We start from the raw sequence: 24338 nt of genomic DNA, 5'->3' as shown, positions 1-24338 counted from the left end.
GCTCAGTTGAAGTTGAAGAATACTGCCTTACAAAAAGTAAACCCTGAAAAAGATGACCTTACAAATGATGATCTAGACGAACAAAAGCACCCCTCTCCTTTGCACAGAATTGCAATGGTGCCCTGAATTTACAGCAACACCACTCACACGGGTAATACTTCACTCTGGATGTGCCTTCTCCCCAATTGATCATGTAAGGCATACTGCTTGTCTCCTTCATAGTTAGAACATCCCAATTCACACACTGTGTAGGTGGATAGTACATACCCAGTGTCAATGTGCTGATGTAAAGTGATGTTTTAATCAATTGGAAAAAAAGATACACAATTGTATTAACGTGTTAATCATGATATCAGCACTTTTAATGATGCAGTGTTTGATAACGTCAGTACAAACGGCTCAATGACTATGATTCGTTCACTGGTGTGAGGAAGAGGAAAAGTCTTTCAGCTGCAGATCTTTGTGAACTCACTCGTGTGTGAACCAGATGGATGACAAAGTGATTCCTTCCCGTATACAGAGCGAGTGAACAGTTTCTCCTCAGTGTGAGCTCACTGCTGTATTAGCACGTGGGATGCAAATGAAATGACTTTCCCCCGCTCTGAGCAGGTGAACAGCTCCTACCCGTAAGCGAGTAAATCACTTCTCACTGAGCGCAGCAGATTGATTATTCCCCAGGGTGAAGGTGTCGGTGTGCCAACAGATTGGACGAATCAGCAAAGCCTTTGCCACACTCAGAGCACGTGAACGGCCTCTCCCTGGAGTGAATGAGCTGGTGTCTCAGCAGTTTGGCTGACCGAGTGAATCCCTTCCCACACACAGAGCAGGTGAACGGTCTCTCCCCAGTGTGAACCCGCTGGTGTATCAGCAAGTCCGTTGTCTGAGTGAATCCCTTCCCACATTCAGAGCAGGTGAACGGTCTCTCCCCAGAGTGTACGCGCTGGTGGATCAGCAGGTTGGATGACTGAGTGAATCCTTTCCCACACTCCGAACAGGTGAATGGTCTCTCCCCGGTGTGAACGCGGTGGTGTCTCAGCAGGTGGGAAGACTGAGTGAACGCCTTCCCACATTCCGAGCAGGTGAATGGTTTCTCCCCGGTATGAACTCGCTTGTGCCTCAGCAGGTCAGTTGTCTGAGCGAATGCTTTCCCACAGTCAGAGCAGGTGAACGGTCTCTCCCCAGAGTGAACACGCTGGTGTTTGAGCAGGTCAGATGACCGAGTGAATCCCTTCCCACACTGAGTGCAGGTGAATGGGATTTCCCCGGTGTGAACTCGCTGGTGTTTGAGCAGGTCAGTTGACTGAGTGAAGCCCTTCCCGCACTCAGAGCAGGTGAACGGTCTCTCCCGAGAGTGCACCCGCTGGTGTATCAGCAGGTTGGATGACTGAGAGAATCCCTTCCCACATTCAGAGCAGGTTAATGGTCTCTCTCCAGAGTGAACTCGCTGGTGTTTGAGCAGGTTTGCCTTCTGAGTGAATCTCTTTCCACAGTTAGCGCAGATGAACGGTCTCTCCCCAGTGTGACTGCGCCGGTGAATTTTCAACTGGGATGGGTAGGGAAATCCCTTCCCGCAATCCCCACATTTCCACAGTCTCTCCCCAATCTGACTGCGCTGGTGTTTGGACATTTCAGATATATCTTCATAGACTCTTCCGCAAACACACCATTTGTGTTTCGCTCTGATATGAATAGTGCAATTTTCTTCAGTGTTCAAATTCCTGAAATAATTAGAACCTAATCAGCAGAGTAACTGATTTGGATGAGAGCTCTCTGATTGCATGTCAACCTTTCAAACAGAAAGCAAACACAGTAAGCGAGAAACCAGAAGAAATTACAGTGTTTGAAATTTAGAGAAGTTAATCTGGACAATTGTGGAGCTGACATCTGGAGAAACCATTGGACTATCCTTAAAAGTGGTTCATAACTGTCTGTCATAAAATTGTTTGTTTCCATAAAATTAAAGAGATAAAGGTGGTCAGAGAGTGAGGGTAAGGGCAATTTATTGATCGACAACTCCAAGCTCTTCCTGTACACATCCCATACCCTCTGATGGATTAAGCAGAAGTGCAGAAGATAGATAGTGGAAGTCTGAACTTGTGGACTCAGCAGTCTGGCAGCAACTGAAATGGCAACTGTTGCAGGAACGATTCTAATCTTGAAGAATTATTTACATGATCGTGCAAAGCACTACAATATAGGTTACAGGCTGAATGCCAGAAAATTAGGCTAATGTAACTGAGGTGCTTGATGATCAGCGTGGATACGTTGCGGACATTTTTTATTCAACAAATTTTATATCAAAGTGTCTGAATCCATTTTGTTTCATGTTTTTTCTGCGACTCTTTTTCAGTAAGCTAGCAGGTAAAGAATGCAAATGATACTTTGGCCTTTACAGTGAGATGATTCGAGTACAAGAGCAGGGATATCTTTCTGGAAGGACCTTGGTGAAACCACACCTGCAAATATTGTGCGCACTTTAGTTCTCCTTTTCCTGGAAATGAAGTCCTGATGATTAACATAGTGCAAGGGAAGTTTACTAGACTGATTCCTGGGACGTCAGGACTGAGTTATGGACAGGGACCCGATCTGTTAGGATTGTTTTGTGAACCTAATGTGCGTTTAGGGGATGTGTTCTGCGTTCGCTTGTGGAGAGGTTTTGTCACAGTGATGCGCAAGTGTCTGTGAAAAGATGCTGAACAGGCTTGAGTTGTTTCTTTTAGAGCAGACAGGCTGATAGGGAAACCTGACCAAGGTGCGTAAGATATTGAGAGGCACGGATAGGAAGCAATTGTTCCTTTCAGTTAAGGGGTTAACAACAAGAGGGGGTAAATTTAAAGCACAGTGCAGGAGGGTTCGAGGGGATTGAACAATGTTTTTTATATCACCCAGAGTGTGTTTGGAAACTGCATTGCACTGCCTGTGAGGATAGTAGTGGCACTAGGATGAGCAAATGCTGGAAAGTGGGCTTCGTGCAGCTCGGTCAGCACAGACTATACAGGCCAAAGGGCCTCTTCAGTGCTGCGGGATCACGTGACTTGCTTTGTATGACTATAAGAGTTTATTTAACCAATCAACATCAGGACAGAAGTTTAGAAAAAAAACAAAAATTTCAGTTCTCAACACATTTATACCATCAGAGCACATAAAAGACCCATTAGGAGAGGCACAGTGACTCAGTGATCAGCATTGCTGCCTCACGGTGCCAGGGACCCGGGTTCGATTCCACCCTCGGGTGACTGTGTGGAGTTTACACATTCTCCCCTGTCTATGTGGGTTTCCTCCGGGTGCTCCGGTTTCCTCCCATAACCCAAAGATGTGTAGGTTATGGTGGCTAGGCTGTGCTAAATTGCCCCGTAGTGTTAGATGCCTTAGTCAGGGGTAAATATAGGCTGTGGGAATGGGTCTGGGTGGGTTACTCTTCGGAAGGTCGGTGTGGACTTGTTGGGCCAAAGGGCCTGTTTCCATACTGTAGGGAATCTAATCGAAATATGTACTGACAAAAGTATTCTTAATTTTAAATAAAACAAAGTTAAAACAGACATGACACCAAGTTATAGTCCAACAGGTTTATCTGGAACTACTAACTTTCGGAATACTGTTTCTTTATCAGGTAGCTCACAGAGTAGGATTATAGTGTCATACAATTGATGCGATATATTGAACAAATCTAGATTGTTGTTAAGTTTTTCATCGTTTAGAATGGGTTACAGGTTTCGATTCACTAATATGCAGAACCCAGAACTTCTTTCAAGTCTCATTCCTGAGATAATTTAAGGTTTTATTAAAAAAAGGTGACGTCTCAGCTCAAACAATGTATTAAAGATGTTAGGTTAGAGTGTATATTTATTCCAATCTTGAGCCAGACTGATTCTACTTCCAAAGTAGGAGTTTATAAAATATCATATGGATTACAAAAAATATTTACTGCCTACAGATTTTTTGAACAAACTAGAATGTATCTGCAATTACATTTCTGCAAATGTAAATTCACTGCATAGACTTATTTGTGTGTGCATGCAGGTGAGGGAGAGTGTGTGAGTATGGTGTGTGGGAGATTGGAAGGGATTGTGAGTTTGTGTGTGCGCGCGCACGCTTGCTTGATGGTGTGCATGCATGAATGTGATGGAGTATACGCCTGTGAGAGGGTGTGTGCATGGGTATGAGTGTAGGGGGTGTGTGCTCATGCGTGAATGTGTGTGTGAGAGTGTATAGTGCAGTGGGGTCACCTGGAGTGTGACATGAACCTAAGGTCCCGGTTGCAGTCATTCCCATGGGTACCGAACTTGGCTATCAGCCTCTGCTTGACCACTCGACATTGCTGCATATCCCTCAGTTCACTTTGGAGGATGGTCACCCAAAGATCCCACTACACTATACACTCGCCATGAAACGACACGACCAGCTATCCTTAGTAGCCACACACGCAGATGACAGGCAACATGAGTTCAACTGGGACAGCACTACTATTATAGGACAAGCCAAACAGAGAACAGCCAGGGCATTCCTAGAGGCATGGCACTCATCCACAGATTCTATCAACAAACACATCAACCTGGACCCAATACGCCGGCCACTGCAGCGGACAGCTGGAACTGACAACCGGAAGTGGCAGAGACAAACCACTATAAATGCCGGAGGAAACATCACAGAAGCGCTTCACGGGAGGATCCCAAGCATTGAGGATGTCACCTAGACAGGGGACGAAATGTCTGCAACACAACTTCGCAGCTCGGCGAACAGAACCACAACACTATACAGTCTCACACAACCTCACACACTCATGCAGACTGTCTCTCATACACATGCCTTCTCAAGCACATACACAGCCTACACTTATGTCCTATCATAGGCATATACTCCATCACACTCACGCACACACTAACACGCACTCAAACACACACGCACATGCTCCCATTCTCTCTCTCCCTCACATGCATACACGCACATGTATAAGTCTTTGGGGTGAATTTGCATTTGCAGAATTGTTTTGTAAATATACTCAAAAAGCAAACAATCTGTAGGCAGCCAATATATTTTATAATCCATGTGATGTTTTATAAATTCCTACTTTGGAAATAGAATCAGTCTGAATCAACTTTGGAATACATCCAGACTCTAATCTCACACCTTTAGTGCACTGTCTGAGTTGACACTTTTTCTCATAAAACCTTAAGTTATCTTGAGAATGTGACTGAAAAGAAATTGTGGCATTTCCATAATGATGATTCAAAACCTTCAACACCATTCTAAAAGATGAAAGACTTAATAGCAATTGAGGTTTGCTCAATATATTGCATCAGTGTATGACACTATGATCCTACTCCGCTAGTTACCTCTTGAAGGAGCTGCGCTCGGAATGCTTATACCTCCGAATAAACCTATTGGACTATAACCTGGTGTGTGATTTTTTTTTTATTTTGTCCACCGCACCTGCACATCTTAAATAAAACAGACCTGTGGTTGCTGGAATTCTGAAACAAAATGGCTGAAGAAATTCAACCCTCCATCTTATATGTTAGCTCTGCTTTCTCTCCATGGATACTGCCAGACCTGCTGTGTTCCTCCAGCAATTTCTCTTGCCAGTTACTTTAATTCCGTGCTAGTCCCACTCAGTCGCACGGATATCCTCCTCTCATCCTGTTCAAAAGGGGTTTCCCAACATCAGTCTGGGATTTAAACTCACGGCACTGCTGCTTCACTGCGCCAGGGACCTGGGTTTGATTACAGCCTCGGTGGGGGGGTGGGGTAGGGGGGGGGGGTTAATGTCTGTGGGGAGTGTGCACACTCTCCTCCTGCGTCTGCGCAGGTTTCCTCCCAAAATCCAAAGATCTGCAGGTTAGGGTGGATTGGCTATGCTAAGTTGCCCCATAGTGTTCAGCGATGTGTAGGTTAGGCGCATTAGTCAGGGGTAAATGTAGAGTAATAGGGTAGGGTGAATGGGGCTCGGTGGGTTGCTCTTCAGAGGGTCAGTGTGGACTTGTGGGCTGAAGGGCCTGTTTCCACACTGCAGGGATTCTACTCTATTCAACTCTAAGAAGAGACCAATGTCTGTCCTGATTGGAGTTATGATTTGGAGATGCTGGTGTTGGACTGGGGTGTACAAAGTTAAAAATCACACAACACCAGGTTATAGTCCAACAGGTTTAATTGGAAGCACACTAGCTTTCGGAGCGTCACTCCTTCATCAGGTGGTAGTGGAGGGCTCCATCCTACAGACAGAATTTATAGCAAAAATTTACAGTGTAATGTAACTGAAATTATACATTGAAAAATTGATTGTCTGTTAAGCCTTTCATCTGTTAGAATACAGTGATAGTTTCACTTCTTGCATGTGTAAATCACAAAACCTTTTTTTTTAAAACGTTGCATTCTCAGGTTAGCTGTTAACAATGGTGATAGCTGGACAATATGCCATGATGTTTAGATTGATTCTAATCTAAAAAGTGAGATAACAGAGTTTTACATAGATTCCTGCAGTTTTTGAGCTCAGAGTTCTGCGTGAATGCATGCAGTTTTTGAGCAAAGTACAATGTAACTTTGTTCAAAACTGCATACATTCATGTAGAACTCTGAGCTCAAAAACTGCATGAATCTATGTAAACCTCCATTATCTCACTTCTTAGATTAAATTCATGGCATAGACAGAGGACACAGGGGCAAACCAACACCTTCAACATATTGTCCAGCTATCACCATTGTTAACAGTTAACCCGAGAATGCAACTTTTTAAAAAAAGGGTTTCGTGATTTACACATGAAAGAAGTGAAACTATCACTGTATTCTAACAGATGAAAGGCTTAACAGACAATCAATTTTTCAATGTATAATTTCAGTTACATCACACTGTAAATTTTTGCTATAAATTCTGTGTGTTAAGATGGAGCCCACCACTACCACCTGATGAAGGAGTGACGCTCCGAAAGTTAGTGCTTCCAATTAAACCTGTTGGACTATAACCTGCTGGACCATGACCTGGTGGACTATGACCTGCTGGACTATAACCTGCTGGACTATAAACTGATGGACTATAAACTGATGGACTATAAACTGATGGACTATAAACTGATGGACTATAAACTGATGGACTATAAACTGATGGACTATAAACTGATGGACTGTAACCTGGTTTGCCAATAACCTGCTGGATCATAACCTGCTGGACCATAACCTGGTGAACTATAACCTGGTGAACTATAACCTGGTGGACCATAACCTGGTGAACTATAACCCACTGGACTATAACCTGGTGAACTATAACCCGTTGGACCATAACCTGTTGAACTATAACCTGGTGGACTATAACCTGGTGGACCATGACCTGGTGGACCATAACCTGGTGGACTATAACCCGCTGGACCATGACCTGGTGAACTATAACCTGCTGGACTATAACCTGTTGGACTATAACCCGCTGGACCATCACCCGCTGGACCATGACCTGCTGGACCATGACCTGCTGGACCATAACCTGTTGAACTATAACCTGGTGGACCATAACCTGTTGGAGTATAACCTGCTGGACTATAACCTGGTGAACTATAACCTGCTGGACCATAACCTGGTGGACTATAACCTGGTGGACTATAACCTGGTGGACTATAACCTGCTGGACTATAACCTGTTGGACTATAACCCGCTGGACCATCACCCGCTGGACCATGACCTGCTGGACCATAATCTGCTGGACCATAACCTGTTGGACCATGACCTGGTGCACTATAACCTGGTGCACTATAACCTGCTGGACCATGACCTGGTGCATTATAACCTGTTGGACTATAACCCGCTGGACCATGACCTGCTGGACCATAATCTGCTGGACCATAACCTGTTGAACTATAACCTGGTGAACTATAACCTGCTGGACCATAACCTGGTGAACTATAACCTGGTGAACTATAACCTGGTGGACCATGACCTGTTGAACTATAACCTGGTGAACTATAACCTGGTGGACCATGACCTGTTGAACTATAACCTGGTGAACTATAACCTGGTGGACCATGACCTGGTGAACTATAACCCGCTGGACCATAACCCGCTGGACCATGACCCGCTGGACCATGACCCGCTGGACCATGACCCGCTGGACCATGACCTGGTGAACTATAACCCGCTGGTCTATAACCCGCTGGACCATGACCCGCTGGACCATGACCCGGTGAACTATGACCCGGTGGACCATGACCCGGTGGACCATGACCCGGTGGACCATGACCCGGTGGACCATGACCCGGTGGACCATGACCTGGTGGACCATGACCTGGTGAACTATAACCCGCTGGACCATGACCCGCTGGACCATGACCCGCTGGACCATGACCCGGTGAACTATGACCCGCTGGACCATGACCCGCTGGACCATGACCCGCTGGACCATGACCCGCTGGACCATGACCCGGTGAACTATGACCCGCTGGACCATGACCCGGTGAACTTTGACCCGCTGGACCATGACCCGGTGGACCATGACCCGGTGGACCATGACCTGGTGGACTATAACCTGGTGCACTATAACCCGCTGGACCATGACCCGGTGAACCATGACCCGGTGAACTATAACCTGGTGCACTATAACCCGCTGGACCATGACCCGCTGGACCATGACCCGGTGCACTATAACCTGGTGCACTATAACCCGCTGGACCATGACCCGCTGGACCATGACCCGGTGAACTATGACCCGCTGGACCATGACCCGGTGAACTATGACCCGCTGGACCATGACCCGCTGGTCTATGACCCGGTGAACTATGACCCGCTGGACCATGACCCGCTGGTCTATGACCCGGTGGTTGTGAGATGGTTAACCCCAGTCCAAACCCGGGTATCTCCAAACTCTGACCCCGGAGGATGGTCATGGTAACCAGGGCACCGCTGAGGCCCGCCGCCATTTGCTGCAAACGGCCCTTGATTCCGGTCCCGCGGATATATCCGACATTTATGAAACCCCCCGCCGCCCATAAAGGTTCCCTTTGCCGCCGCCATTTACCGTCTCCTTCAGGGTCCCACATCAACCGTGTGGCCTTCACTGGCGATGGTCACGTGCCCGCCCATTCTTCACGCGCATTGGTTGGAGGACCATCCGCAGTCCTCCAGGCCCGCCCACGGCCTTGGACCAATCACCGTCCGCCGGCCCCGCCAGTTGTTCATTCCCATTGGTTGGAGGACCAGTCGCACAGCCTCGGTCCTCCAGCGCCGCCCTCTATTCATTCCTACTGGCTGGAGGACCAGTCACGTTATTTGGTCCTCCAACCCCGCCCGCTATTCATTCCTATTGGTTGGAGGATCAACTACCTACACTCGGTCCTCCCGCCCACTCTTCATCCCCATTGGTTGGAGGGCCAGCGGCACGACCGTGTTCCTCCGTCCCGCGCTCCCGTTCACTCCCATTGGTTCAAGGACCAACCAATCGTGATCTCCTGCTCGTGGCCGCGCGATCTTCAACCATCCAATAAAATCAAAGAAGGCGGCGGTCTGTGGGGTCCCGAGTGAGAAGATGCTGCTCCTGGTCTGCAAGGTCTCAAAGGCGCTGGGAGGTTTCCAGACCGTCCACCACCTTTGTTAGGGACAGGCTGCAGCGGGGCAGGTCTGTGCAAACTGTGTTTGCAGGGGCAAAATGAATGCGTGTGCATTGGCTGCTTCAATCCATCCATTGCTCAGTTTCAATGCGGACCTCACTGAACCCCTCCTGTCCAGGAGAAAGTGAGGACTGCAGATGCTGGAGATCAGAGTCTAGATTAGAGTGGTACCGAAAAGGCACAGCAGGTCAAGGTAGCATCCGAGGAGCAGGGGAATCGACGTTTCAGGATAAGCCCTTCATCAGGACTGGCCAGGTCAACTGTGTGACTCTGTTTAACTAGTGTTACTATCGTGCGTTTTGCAAAATTGAGGATTTCACTGCTGTCCAACCGGGGACCATGTTGCCGAGTCCTATACCCGCAGCAATGTTCAGAGTCAGGAAGGCTTTTGCTGCACTGGAGATGACCTCCATTTTGCTTTTGAGCATATATTGACCATCATAATAAATCCAATACAACCATGTAAATGATTTCATACTGCACGAAGTTTTTACTGATTCCTTTTTCTCTGTCTCCACGGATATCACATGTATATTGTCAATCCCATGTGGCGATCAAGACGATGATGTTTGACTTGGAGAAAGTGAGGACGGCAGATGCTGGAGATCAGAGCTGAAAAATGTGTTGCTGGAAAACCACAGCAGGTCAGGCAGCATCCAAGGAGCAGGAGAATCGACATTTCGGGCATAAGCCTTCCTGAAGAAGGGCTTATGCCCAAAACGTCGAAGATTCCTGAAGAAGGGCTTATGCCTGATGATGTTTGTCTTTCCTGAATCACTGCAGTTTGTGTGGTGAGTATGCTCCCATAATGCTGCTAGTTGATGAGATGCAAATTATTCACCCCGTGATGATTAAGGACCCATGAGAAATTTTCAACTCAACAAAAACAATCACCATTAGAATTGTTACAGTGGCGAAGGAGGCCGTTTTGTCTATTATGTCTGCACTGGCTCTCTGAATCAGTATCATCATCATTCTGTGCCATGATCCTGCCTTTGTTGTGTGACCCTGAACATTGTTTTGATTTTAATAATAATCTAACATTTTATTGAATACCTCAATTGCATCCAGAACACATCCAAGCAACGCACACCCTAACTATACTTATATGACACTGGTCACCTTGTTTTAGTGGTACCAGTTTTATATATTTGTGAAGCAATAAATTATAATAGACATTGTTGAGCATTTAAATGATTGGTGGAGATGGAGCCCAGAGCAGTAGAAAAACAGCTGGACAGGCAAAGGAATGGGTCGAGGCCAGCCTGGGAGAATGGATAGCTCCGAATGGGGACTGTTCGTGGCTCAGCATAGGTTCTTTGTGGCCGCAAACTATGTGATGTCAAGGCCTGCTATGTGCTGGCTCGGGTAAGATCATGGGAGAACGTGATCATTCAGTACAATTCTTGTATTCAACATTGAATCCAGAAGGCTGCAGGGTCCCCAAGAGGAAAATGAGGCTGTGTTTAGCACTGCTGCTTCACAGCGCCAGGGACTCGGGTTCGCTTCCAGCCTCAGGCAAATGTCTGTGTGGAGTTTGCACATTCTCCCTGTGTCTGCATGAGTTTCCTCCAGCTGCTCCGGTTTCCACCCATAGTCCAAAGATGTGCAGGTTTCGGTGGCTTTGCTAAATTGCTCAGAGTTGTGTTAGATGCATTAGTCAGGGGTAAATATAGAGTAATAGGATAGGGGAATGTGTCTGGGTGGGTTACTCTTTGGAGTGTCGGTGTGGACTTTTTAGGGGGAAGGGCCTGTTTCCATACTAGAGCGATTCTATGATTCTATTAACTGAAATAAAGACAAGCAATTAAAATCAGAGGTAATCAAGATGGCACAGGGAGATCAGAATTAAATCAAGAATACACACTCTCTCTCTGACTTAAGTCATATTAAAGTTCTGGTGTATCCTATCATGATGCAGAAGACCACTCAAATACTTTTCTGTCAGACTAAGATCAGTGAATCATCTGGACACCAGCGTCTTCAGTTTGTGCAGAGACCATGCCCCTGCTCTGTGTGGGAAGCTATTCATTTGCTCATGTATCTTCTACATCACCAGCGAGTTCACAAATGACTCCAGTGATTGGATTGTGATGTAGATCAAAATCAAGACGTGAACCATTTCTTTGGCTGCAGTTTTTGATTATGTTGATATGCTGCCCAGTCATGAGTCTTAATCTTCTGGACAAAAGTCAGAGCAATCACATCTGTGTGTTTCTTTTCAGTATTTGCAAAACAAATTAGTTGGGGGGAGTCCAGTTGAGTGTCCATTCATTGAAACCCAAGTGGTTTGTAGGGGGCGGTTACTCATGGTAACACAATTGAATGTCAAGCGGCAATGGTTAGATTGTGATGGTCGTGGTCTGGCAATTGTGTGGTGAGAATGTTACTTGCAACTTGTCAGCTCAAGCCTGGATGTCATCCAGATCTTGTTGCATTTGGACATGAACTGCATCAGTATTTGAGGAATTGCAAATGGTGCTGAACATGGTGCAATCATGGTGAACATCCCCACTTCTGACCTTATAATGGAGGGAAGGTCATTGATGAGACAGTTGAGAATGGTTGGGCCTACCCTGAGTAATTCCTGCAGTGATGCCCTGGAGCTGAGATGACTCAATTCCAATAACCATGATCACCTTCCCATGTGTCAGATATGGTTCCAAAAACCAGAGAGTTCACTGTAATGTAATAGATAACTGGATTGGCTGCATAATATAAAACAAGGCAAGCTGTTGTAACAAAATGGAGATAGGACTGAGGGGGTTGTAAAAGAAGGATGAGAGAATGCAATGAGAAATCAGACAGTGTCCTGCATGACAGCAAAAGAGATTGGTCCAATTCTGATTGAATGTCATTTGAGAATAGACAATACACAATAGGTGCAGGAGTAGGCCATTCTGCCCTTTGAGCCAGCAACACCATTCATTATGATCATGGGCTGATCATCCTCAATCAGTATTCTGTCCCTGCCTTATCCCCACAATCCTTGATTCCACTATCCTTAAGAGCTCTATCCAACTCTTTCTTGAAGTATCCAGAGATTTGGCCTCCACAGCCTTCTGTGGCAGAGCATTCCATACACCCTCAAATGGTGCTGAACATGGTGCAATCACTGGTGAACATCCCCACTTCTGACCTTATAATGGAGGGAAGGTCATTGATCAGACAGTTGAGAATGGTTTCTCCTCAACTCTTTTCTAAGTGGCCTACCCCTTATTTTTAAACTGTGTCCTCTGGTTTGGGATTCCCCCATCAGCGGAAACATGCTTCCTGCCTCCAGAGTGTCCAATCCTTTAATAATCTTATACGTCTCAATCAGATCCCCTCTCAGCCTTCTATACTCTAGCATATGCAAGCCCAGTTGCTCCAATCTTTCAGCATAAGATAGTTATGCCATATCGGGAATTGACCTCGTGAACCTACGCTGAACTTCCTCAATAGCCAGGATGTATTCCCTCAAATTTGGAGACCAAAACTGTGCACAATATTCCAGGTACAGTCTCACCAGGGCCCTGTACAGCTGCTTCTATACTCAATTCCTCTTGTTATGAAGGCCAGCATGCTATTACTTTTCTTCACTGCCTGCTGTACCTACATGCTCATTTTCATTGACTGATGTACAAAAACACCTACATCTCGTTGTACTGCCCCTTTATCCACATTAAATTACATCTGCCATGCATCCGTCCATTCACCTAGCCTGTCCAGGTCACCCTATATTCTCCTGGCATCCTCCTCACATTTCACCCTGCCACACAGTTTTTTTGTTATCAGCAAATTTGCTAATATTACTTTTAATACCTTCATCTATATCATTAATGTACATTGTAAAAAGTTGCGGTCCCAGCACTGATCCCTGTGGCTCACCACTGGTCACCGCCTGCCATTCTGAAAGAGAGCCATTTATCACTACTCTTTGTTTCTTGTCAGCCAACCAATTTTCAATGCATGTCAGTATTTTGCCCCTAATACCATGTTCCCTAATTTTGCTCACTAACTTCCTGTGTGGGACTTTATCAAAGGCTTTCTGAAAGTCCAGGTATACTACATCCACTGGATCTCCCTTGTCCATCTTCAGAGTTACATCCTCAAACGCAGTACATTAGGATCTGAAGGCTAAACAGTTGTTTATTTTTTCCTTCTCAGTTCAGTGTGTCTTCCATCGCTGTGACTCTGAGAGCTCAGTCACCTTACTGAAGAGTCAAGCAACATTATGAAATGAGAGAACTGATGGAATGTGATTAATCGGCAATTACCTGTTAAGAAATATTCCCCACACAATGCAGACCTTGAGTAGCAGCATCATCCTGTCCACTCTGTAAAAGGAAGCTGGATATTTGAAGACACCGATTCTAGTCCCCACCCTCAATTAACTGCTGCTGTGTCTCATGATGCTCACACCTCCCCTCCCCCAGCTCCGTCATCTGCCCCTAGTGGTGATATCAGATCGGGAGCGGACGAACTGCCACAGGGAGATCACCCCGTTTTAAGGAGATAGGGACAAAGGTGTGCCTGTACTTTAACTATCCTTCATAGACTGGGCCAATCTCTAATTGCGCTGGAGAAGATGGCAGTCAGCTGCCTCCTTAAACTACTACTGTGATGGAGTAACGCAACAACCATAGTTTTGTCAGGAAGGGAATGAAGAGATTTTGTCACAGTGACACTCTGGAATTCTGGTGTATTTCCAAGTCAGTATGGTTATTGACGTGGAGGGGCAGTTGCATTTGGTATTGCAAACTGGAAGTTCCTGATTTTCCATTGAATTTGGATTATTCTTGGCTCAGTAGCTCCTTGAGAATTCCCTTGATCTAACCGTGTGGTTTTCCTTGTGAGATATTGAACTAATAAACTGAAACTGATACTCCATTTTTGTTACAGTGATCCACAGATCTCCCATGTTATAAACCTGACATCTGTTGTTGCTCAACAAACAAAAGAATGAGAAAGTATTGAAGCAGAAGCAGGCCACTTGCCTCTTGCAATCTGCTCAACCACATGATCATGGCTGATATGCTTCGTAAAACCATAAACTTTGATTGTTGTACTAATAAAAAACCTACCTACCTTTGTTTTAAGTCAACTCAATGATTTGGTCTGCACAACCCTCTTCGGCAATGAATTCTACTAAAGACTTTCCTTCTCATCACAGTTATAAAGGGTCCTCTCTTTCTCTATGATGCTGTTCACATGTGGCCTACTCTGCGCTCCTAGTCAATACATCTACTCCAAGTCCACTCTCTCCAGGCTTCTCAGTATTGTGTAGGCTTCAATAAGATCGGAGTGCATCTGGGAAAATTAACAAACAGTGAAATTCACAACTAATATTAGAGGAAAGTCTGGGCGAATTTCACAACACAGAATCAGATAAATTAATTGATGTTTTAAGTCTGTCCAAGAGAAAGGCTGCAGTAGTGATGATAGTGGATTCTTTCTTGATCATATGTTTTTGGAGATACTTCTCTTGATTAAACTGAACATATATGTCATAGCTACTAATTTAACCTGGGGCAGTGTTTGTAGAGAAATAAGATCGTGTTATTTTCTGGGTCTGTAGATTGTGAAGGAGCAAAAAAATGGCCTTTGCAGTGATATGTACCTCTTGTCAGATGTGGGAGTTTCAAGAGAGTTTAAGGGTAACTGCGGACTATATCTGCCATAAATGCTGTTGGATGCGAATCTTATCAGATCGAGTGGATCCATTGGAGATACAGATAGAAGCGATGAGGAATTTGCAACAGCAACAGTATGTGATGGATGGCAGTTGTAGGAAGGGGGAAAGTCTCAGATACAGTCACATAGATCGGTTAACTCCAGGAAGGGTAAGAGAAGTAGGCAGCTAGTGCAGGAGTCTTTTGTGGATATACCTATTTCAAACAGGTATGCTGTTTTGGAAAATGTAGGGGGTGATGGGGAACATAGCACAAACAGTGAAGTTTCTGGTACTGAGACTGGCTTTAATGCAATGAGGGGTACATCGGCTTCCAAGAGATCAGTTTTGTTAGGGGATTCTGTAGTCAGAGGTACAGACAGACGTTCTGTGGTCAGCAGAGAAAAAGCAGAATGGGTGTTGTTCCCCTGGTGCCAGGATCAAGGATGTCTTAGAGAGGGTGAAGAATGTTCTCACTGGGGAGAGGGGCCAGCAGGAGGTCATTGTCCACATTGGAACCAACGACATTGGAAGGGAAAAGGTTGAAGCTCTGAAGGGAGATTACAGAGAGTTAGGCAAAAATTTGAAAAGGAGGTCCTCAAGGGTAGTAATATCTGGATTACACCCAGTGCTACGAGATAGCGAGGGCAGGAATAGGAGGATAGAGCAGATGAATGCATGGCTGATGAGCCGGTGTATGGGAGAAGGATTCACATTTTTGGATCATTGGAGTCTCTTTTAGGGTAGAAGTGACTTGCACAAGAGGGACGGATTGCACCTATATTGGAAGGGGACTAATATACTGCCAGGTAAATTTGCTAGAACTGCTTGGGACGATTTAAAAAAGTAAGGTGTGGGGGAGGTGGGGGTGGGGGGAGGTGGTGGAACCCAGAGAGATAGTGAGGAAAGAGATCGATCTGAGATGGTTACAGCTGAGAACGGAAGTGAGTCAACCAGTCAGGGCAGGCAGGGATAAGGTAGGACTAATAAATTAAACTGCATTTATTTCAATGCAAGGGGCCTAACAGGGAAGGCAGATGAACTCAGGGCATAGTTAGGAACATGGGACTGGGATACCATAGCAATTACAGAAACATGGCTCAGGGATGGGCAGGACTGGGAGCTTAATGTTCAAGGATACAAATGCTACAGGAAGGATAGAAAGGGAGGCAAGAGAGAAGGGGAGTGGCATTTTTGGTAAGTGATAGCATTACACCTGTGCTGAGGTAGGATATTCCCAGAAATACATTCAGGGAATTTATTTGGGTGGAACTGACAAATAAGGAAGGGATGATCACCTTACTGGGATTGTATTATGGATGCCCCCCCCCCCTCTCCCCCCAATAGTCAGAGGGAAATTCAGAAACAAACTTGTAAGGAGATCTTAGCTATCTGTAAGAATAATAGGGTAGTTTTGGTAGGGGATTTTAACTTTCCAAACATCGACTGGGACTGCCATACTGTTAAAGTTTTAGATGGAGAGGAATTTGTTAAGTGTGTACAAGACAATTTTTTGATTCAGTGTGTGGATGTACCTACTAGGGAAGGTGCAAAACTTGACCTAGTCCTGAAAATAAGGCAGGGCAGGTGACTGAGGTGTCAGTGGGGGAGCACTTTGGGGCCAGCGACCATAGTAGTATTTGTTTTAAAATAGTGATGGAAAAGGGTAGACCAGATCTAAAAGTTAAAGTTCTAAATTGGAGAAAAGCAAATTTTGACGGTATTATGCAAGAACGTTCGAAAGCTGATTGGAGTCAGATGTTCGCAGGAAACCGGGATGCCTTCAGAAGTGAGTTAACAAGAATCCAGAGAAAGAATATTCCTGTCAGGGTGAAAGGGAAGGCTGGTAGGTATAGGGAATGCTGGATGACTAAAGAAAGTGAGGGTGTGGTTAAGAAAAAGGAGGCATAGATCAGGGATAGACAGGATAGTTTGAGTGAATCCTTAGAAGAGTATAAAGAAAGTAGGAGGACACTTAAGAGGGAAATCAGGAGGGCAAATGGGGACATTAGATAGCTTTGATAAATAGAATTAAGGAGAATCCAAAGGGTTTTTACAAATATATTAAGGACAAAAGTGTAACTAGGGATAGAATAGGGCTCCTCAAAGATGAGCAAGGCGACCTTTGTGTGGAGCCACAGAAAATGGGGGAGATACTAAATGAATATTTTGCATCAGTATGTACTGTGGAAAAGGATAAAGAAGATGCAGACTGTAGGGAAATAGATGGTGACATCTTGCAAAATGTCCAGATTACAGAGGAGGAAGTGCTGGATGTCTTGAAACAGTTAAAGGTGGATAACTCCCCAGACCTGATCAAGTGTACCTGAGAACTCTGGAAAGCGAGATAAGTGATTGCTGGGCCTCTTGCTGAGAAATTTGTATCATTGATAGTCATAAGTGAGGGGCCAGAAGACTGGAGGTTGGCAAACACGGTGCCACTGTTTAAGAAGGGCAGTAAAGACAAGCCAGGGAACTATAGACCAGTGAGCCTGACCTCGGTTTTGGGGAAGTTTGAGTGTGGAAGTTTAAGAATATTCCAAAACGATTCTGCATGTGCATTAAGAGAAAAAGAACAATTGGGAGCGAATAGGGACCTCTAAAGTCAACAATATTGTTTATCCATTGAAGGAAAGGAGAGGGGAGAGATACGAAGTGAATAGTTCGCATCTGCGTTTACTTTGAAGAAAGAAATGAAGACAATTGAACTCGAGAAGTAAATTTTGATGTCTTGAAAACAGTCCACATTACAAAAGAGCAAGTGATGGATGTTTTCTTTTTTAAAAAAAGAACCAGAGATGGATTAATTTCCGGGGCTTAATCAAGTGCATACAAGGACGTAATGGGAACTTTGGGAAATTGAATTGGCCAATGAGCCTGGCCAGGTGGCTGTCCAATCAGTTGGAAAGCAGTTTGGAAACTGATCGGAACTCAATAAGTTTTCAATAGCTACAAATAATGATAAAGCAGGACCTTTTGGAAGGTTATAAATTGGGGGAGGGCAAATTACGTTAGTCTCAGGCAGGAGCGAGGAAGTGTTAACTGGGAGGGTATGTTTTCTGGGAAGTCCACAGTTGACATGTGGAAGTTGCTTGAAGAACTGTTGATCAGAGTTCAGGACCAAAATGTTCCAGTATGGAGGAAGGAGGAGGATGAAAATGCAAGGTACACTTGGGTTACGGTGGAAGATTTGAATTTAGTCAAAAGGGGGGAAAGAAAGCAATATCAGGTTGAGGAAGCTAAAATCTGACAGAGCCGAGGAGGAATATAAAGAAAGCAGGCAAGAAATTAAGCAGAGCAAGAAGGGACAGTGAAATGAGTTTGGCAAGTAGGATTCAAGAGAAGTCCAGGGCGTGTCACATAAACATTAAAAAATAATGACAACTAGGGAGAAGGTAGGACCACTCCAGGGTAAAGTTGAGAAAACCTGGCTGCAGGCATAGGATGTGGACGAGATCCTAAAGGAGTATGTTGCATTGGTGTTCACCCAAGACAGCGATACAGGGGGATAACAAGATTTGCATGGCGTGGACGAATATGCTGGGGCATTTTGATGTCAAGAAAGAAGCTCTTGAAGTGCATTAAGGTAGATAGGACCTCAGCGCCTGATCATACCTAAACTAGGCTGATGAGAGGCAATACAGGAGTTGTTGGGGCCTTGACAAAGGTCTTTGCATTCTTGGCAGCCACTGAAGAAGTCCTGCAGGACTGGCGAGTAGCTAATGTTGTTGTGTGTTGAAGAACGGAAATAGGGACAATCTGGGATATCATAGACTGGTGAGTTTCACATCCGTGGATGCAAAGCTATTTGAGATGATTCTGAGGTATAGGATTTATGTGCATTTGGGGGAGCAAAATGCCCTCATTAGACTTAAGCAGCATGGCTTTGTGATAGGCTAGTCATATCTTACTAAGTTGATTGAATACTTTGAGAAGGTTACAAAGATGATTGATGAGGGAAGAGTAGTGGATATTGACTACATGGAGCTTAGAAAGGTTTTCAACAACATCCCTCACAGTTGCCTCATCCAGAAGATTAAGATGCATGAAATCCAAGGTCCCCTGGCAGCGTGATTCAGAATTGGCCTAACCATAGAAGGCAGAGGGTAATGGATTTAAGGTGTTCTTCCGCCTGGAAATCCGTGACTAGTGGTTTTTGTATATGACTTAGATGAGAATGTATGTGGATCTGTTAGCCTGTTTGCAGATATACAAAGACCTGTGTGTGTGTGTGTGTGTGGGGGGGGGGGGGGGGGGTGGGTAGGCGGGTTGGTGGGAAGGGGGAGGAAGACACAAGTTACTGGAAAAGCCTAGCAAGCCTTGCAGCAGCTGTGAAGAAAAGTCAAAGTTAATGTTTCGGGTCTGGTGACCCTGCCTCAGAACCTTGTTACTTTGTTCAGAGATCTATGGAGTTGTGAATAGTGTAGAAGGTTGTCAATGGATACTGTAGAATACCGATCAGTCACAGATATAGGTGGAGAAATGGCAGATGGAGATAATCCGATTAAGTGTTGACTGCTGCACTTTGTGAAATCAATTATTAAGAAAAAGTATACAGTTAATGGAAGGTAGCTGAACAACATTGATGGACAGAGGGACCTTGGGGTTCACCTCCACAAAAGTGGCCAGATACACAGATGATTTGGTAAAGAAGGCTTACGGTATGCTTCCCTTTTACTCGTCAGAGAATTGAGCACAAGAATTACCTTGGAAAAATGGAGGTTTCAGAGACAGTGCAGAAGTGGTTTACCAGGATGTGACCTAGATGAGCCGGTATGAGCTACAAGGAGAGGCTTGAATATATCAGATTGTTTTGTCTCGAGTGGCGGAGGCTGAAGGGAGACTTGGTAGAAGTCCATGAAACTATGAAATGCATATGCAACTTAAGAAGTCAAACACCATTTCCTAGAGGAAATAAAATGTCTAAAGTTAGGGTCAAGCAGTTAATGTAAGAGTGATGAAGTTCAACGAAGTTGTGAGGGGCACGTTTTTACACAAGAGAACGTTACAAAGTGTAGTGGAGGAGCAGACGTGATAGAAATATTAAAGTGACCTTTGGAAAAGGACATAAATACGCAATAAATGGAGAGATATGGACCAAGGCAAGCAGATAGGAATAGTTTAAGTTGGCGCCATGTTTTGCACAGCACAAAGACGGCCAAGTTGACTTTTAAGGGGACCTATTCTCTCCCAGACACCCTTTTACTTGCAATGTATCTATAGAACTTCTTGGGAATATCTTTAGTCTTATTTGCCAGATCCATCACATTCCCTGTTTTGGTTCTTCTGCTTTCCCTCTCAAGTGTGCTCCTGCACTTTTTATGGTCACTTAAGGATTCACTTGAGCCAGATAGCTTACATCGAATGTATGCTGCCATCTTGAAGAAGGGCTTATACCCAAAATTTCGATTCTCCTGCTCCTCGGATGCTGCCTGGCCTGCTGCGCCTTTCCAGCAACACACTTTTCAACTCTGGTCTCCAGCATCTGCAGTCCTCACTTTCTCCTTTTTCCCTGACCAGAGCCTAAATATCCCTCATCAGCCAGGGATCCCTAAACCTGCCAGCTTTTCCCTTCATCCTTACAGTCACATACTGTCCATGAACTCTTGATATCCCACGTTTGAAAGCTTCCCATTTGCCAGCGGTTTCTTTTCCTTCAGCAGACTCACACAATCAAACTTTAAAGCATCTCACCAACACGGCTCTATTATTCCGACATGTACCTGCAATTTCTCTAAACATTTGTTTTTCCAGTATCCGTTGGCTATTTTGGGGTCTATAATTCATTCTCAACAGAGAGACCATCTCCTTCTTGTTTCTAGTTTCCAACTACATGACCTCATTTGATGGCTTCTTGAGAATATTCTCCTACTCTAGGGAAGATAGAGAGGTTTTGGAGAGGGTGCAAAGAAGGTTTAGCAGAATGCTGCCTGGACTGGAGGGCTTGCCTTATGAAGAGAGGTTGACTAAGCTCGTCTGGAGAGAAGGAGGAAGAGGGGGTGACCTGATTCAGGTACACAAGGTAATGAGATTAAAAATCACACAACACCAGGTTATAGTCCAACAGGTTTAATTGGAAGCACACTAGCTTTTGGAGCGACGCTCCTTCATCAGGTGATTGCACAATCACGTGATGAAGGAGCGTCGCTCCAAAAGCTAGTGTGCTTCCAATTAAACCTGTTGGACCATAACCTGGTGTTGTGTGATTTTTAACTTTGCACACCCCAGCCCAACACTGGCATCTCCAAATCATGAAAGGTAATGAGAAGCACGGATAGGGTCAATAGCCAGATACTTTTTCTCACAGAAGGATTGACTGGTACGAGGGGTCACAGTTTTAAAATATTAGGAGAAAGGTATAGAGGAGACGTCAGAGTTAGGTTCTTTACGCAGTGAGTTGGAAATGCATGGAATGCATTGCCAGCTGTGGTGGTAGAAGCAGAGTCATTGGGGAAATCTAAGTGACTGCTGGTCATGCACATGGATAGCAGTGAACTGAGGGGTGTGTACATTAATTTATTTTATTTTACATTAGGATTAATCCTCAGCACAACATCGTGGGCCAAAGGGCCTGTTCTGTGCTGTACTTTTTCTTTGTTCTAAGTACTGTTGTTTTGTCCTCTCTTATCAAAAGGGCAAGTCCCCTTCCTCACTTACTTGTACTTCTGTCATACCTGTAGCTCCTGCATCTTGGAACTCTGAGCTGTCAGCCCTGAGTTTCCCTCGGCCATGTTTTTGTTATGGCTATAATGTGCCAATCCCGAGATCCAATCTATGCTCTGAGCTCATCTGCCTTACCAGTCAGGCCTTATGCATTGAAATAAGTGCACTTTAAATCAGAAAACCTATCCTCCCTTTACCGTGCTCCTTGCTATCTCGAATAGTAAACTTGCTCTCGTTGGCTAATGCATTTTCCTCTGACTTTTCCCATGGCTCCTGTCTTATTCAGAATCCCACTTCTCCCCTGCCAAGGTAGTTTAAGTTAGTTTCAGTTGCTCTGCATGGAGCAAAGGGGATTGAGGTGAGATTTGATGCATCTATCTAAGTTTATATTAGGTTAGATAATGTGGACAAAGAACAGCCATTTCCATTTAGTGATAATAATAGTGTTAAGGATGCAGCCTTAAGATATTGAACAAGAGTTACTGGAAAATTTAAAGAAGGAATTTGATGTTAAATCATTTTATTCAATACTTACGTTCAAAAGTCAATAATATCCAGTGATGAATGAATAACGCATCAGGTGACACTATCAAATCTTGATGTTTGGTTTCAGGTTTTGATCTGCAAATCCTCTTCCAATAAGCTTAGAAATCATCACTATCATTACAAGATAAACATTCATTGAGAAAGAAATAGTTCTCTAATTTGATGTTTGCTGCCTGAAAATGCTAATCCCATCTCAAAAAAGAGTTTAAAACCTCCAGCCTTGACATTCTAGGACAGATATTAACCATATGAGTGGGCAGTACGGTGGCTTAGTGGGCGGCATGCTGCATCAGTGGTTAGCCCTGCTGCTTGTCAAGGCCAGGGACCCAGTTTTTACTTCAGCCTCAAGTGACTGCCTGTGTGGAGTTTGCATATTCTCCCCATGTCTTCGGGAATTTCATCTGGGTGCTCCAGTTTCCTCCCACAGACAAAAGATCTGCAGGTTTTGTGAATTAGCCATGCTAAATTGCTCATAGTTTTCAGGGGTGCGTCAGTTACGTGCATTAGTTATGAGAAATGTAGAGTAATCAGATAGGAGAATGGGTCTGGATGGGTCACTCTTCGGAATTCAGTGTGGACGTGTTGGACCAGATGGCCAGTTTCCACACTGTAAGGATTCTATGATCATATTCTGCCCTGGACCCGGGTGATCGTTCATGTGCCCTGACTTGTTGAGACATGTCAGTGTGCCATGGTATACAGTGAAAACCAATCTTCTACATCTAAATTGAGCCCGGTTCTACTCGGCCTAGAGTCACCCCCACAAACCACCACTGCCCTTCACCTATCCTGTGATACCCTCTGTTCTTGTTTGAAGCACGTCAAGCATTTGTAGATGATACTCCTAAGGTGAAAGTGTAGCTTGCAGTGAAGCGATTCTGGACCATGATGTAATACTACTTCTAAAGTTCAGTCAATATTTCATATTTATTGCTGGAAATATAAACAATTAGCTTAATGTATAAATCAAATCTGGACCATGGCAGTGAAAACACCAGATGTGAACGATAAATCCAGTAGAAAAATAAGCCACCCGCACTGTTTACATCTAGGATTATACCCGCTCCTTGTGCCATTTCTTCACATCAACTTCTGGCCCCAGACACATTTCTCCGATAAACAGCAGCTTTACGTGGGATACAAGCAATGAGAACCGTGGGTGTGACATAAAATGAACAGTGAGCTCAAATGATCACACAAGCTGTTCGCATGCGGATTTCAATTTCCAAAACCCACCACCCATTCACTGCCGATCCTGGGAACAGAAAGAAAGCAAAATGGTAAACGCAGTCTTCACATTTGTGAACCTTTAGAAACTATTTGGGAAGCAGAAATAAAGAGTCTAACTGAGTAGAGACAGTTAATGCGTCGTCACTTTCTTTAAGAAGCTGGGACATTGACTCTAATGTTGAACAAAGAACATTACAGTGCAGGAACAGGCCCTTCGGCCCTCCAAGCCTGCACCAATCCATATCCTCTATCTAAATCTGCTGTCTACTTTCAAAGGATCTGTATCCCTTTGCTCCCTCCCCATTCATGTATCTGTCAACATACGTCTTAAATGATACTACCACCTCCGCTGGCAACACGTTCCAAATACCCACTACCCTCTGTGTAAATAACTTTCCACGTATATCTTCCTAATCTTTTCCCCTCTCATTTTGAACTTGTGACCCATAGTAATTGAGTCCTCCACTCTGAGAAAAGAAGTTTCTGGCTATCCACCCTGTGTACAACTCTCACGACTTTGACGGCCTCAATCAGGACCCCCAGATTGTTTTCGTGAGAAATAAGGCAATCATAATCTACTCAACCTCTCCTAATAGCTAGCACATTCCATACCAGGCAACATCCTGGTGAACCTCCTCTGCACCCTCTCCAATGTATCCACATCA

General features: G+C 44.7%; 1 protein-coding gene across 2 annotated transcripts; it reads right to left on the bottom strand.

Moving 5' to 3' along the window:
• Positions 1–340: 340 nt before the first annotated feature.
• On the bottom strand, positions 341–9082 carry LOC140460497 (uncharacterized). Of its 2 annotated transcripts, none has more exons than XM_072555061.1 (2): positions 8993–9082; positions 341–1786 (listed from the first exon to the last, which is right to left on the bottom strand). In XM_072555061.1, the coding sequence occupies exon 2, from the start codon at positions 1625–1627 to the stop codon at positions 668–670; it is 960 nt and encodes a 319-aa protein (XP_072411162.1). In that variant the 5' UTR covers positions 1628–1786; positions 8993–9082; the 3' UTR covers positions 341–667. The 2 variants fall into 2 exon arrangements, with proteins under 2 accessions (XP_072411162.1, XP_072411163.1); XM_072555062.1 differs by having other exon boundaries at positions 341–1718; positions 8993–9056.
• Between the last annotated feature and the right edge of the window lie 15256 nt (positions 9083–24338).

This window comes from Chiloscyllium punctatum, chromosome 36, assembly GCF_047496795.1.
Source record: "Chiloscyllium punctatum isolate Juve2018m chromosome 36, sChiPun1.3, whole genome shotgun sequence".
Taxonomy (NCBI): Eukaryota; Metazoa; Chordata; class Chondrichthyes; order Orectolobiformes; family Hemiscylliidae; genus Chiloscyllium; species Chiloscyllium punctatum.
Note: the sequence above shows the minus strand (reverse complement) of the source record. Positions and strands in the feature narration are given on the sequence as shown.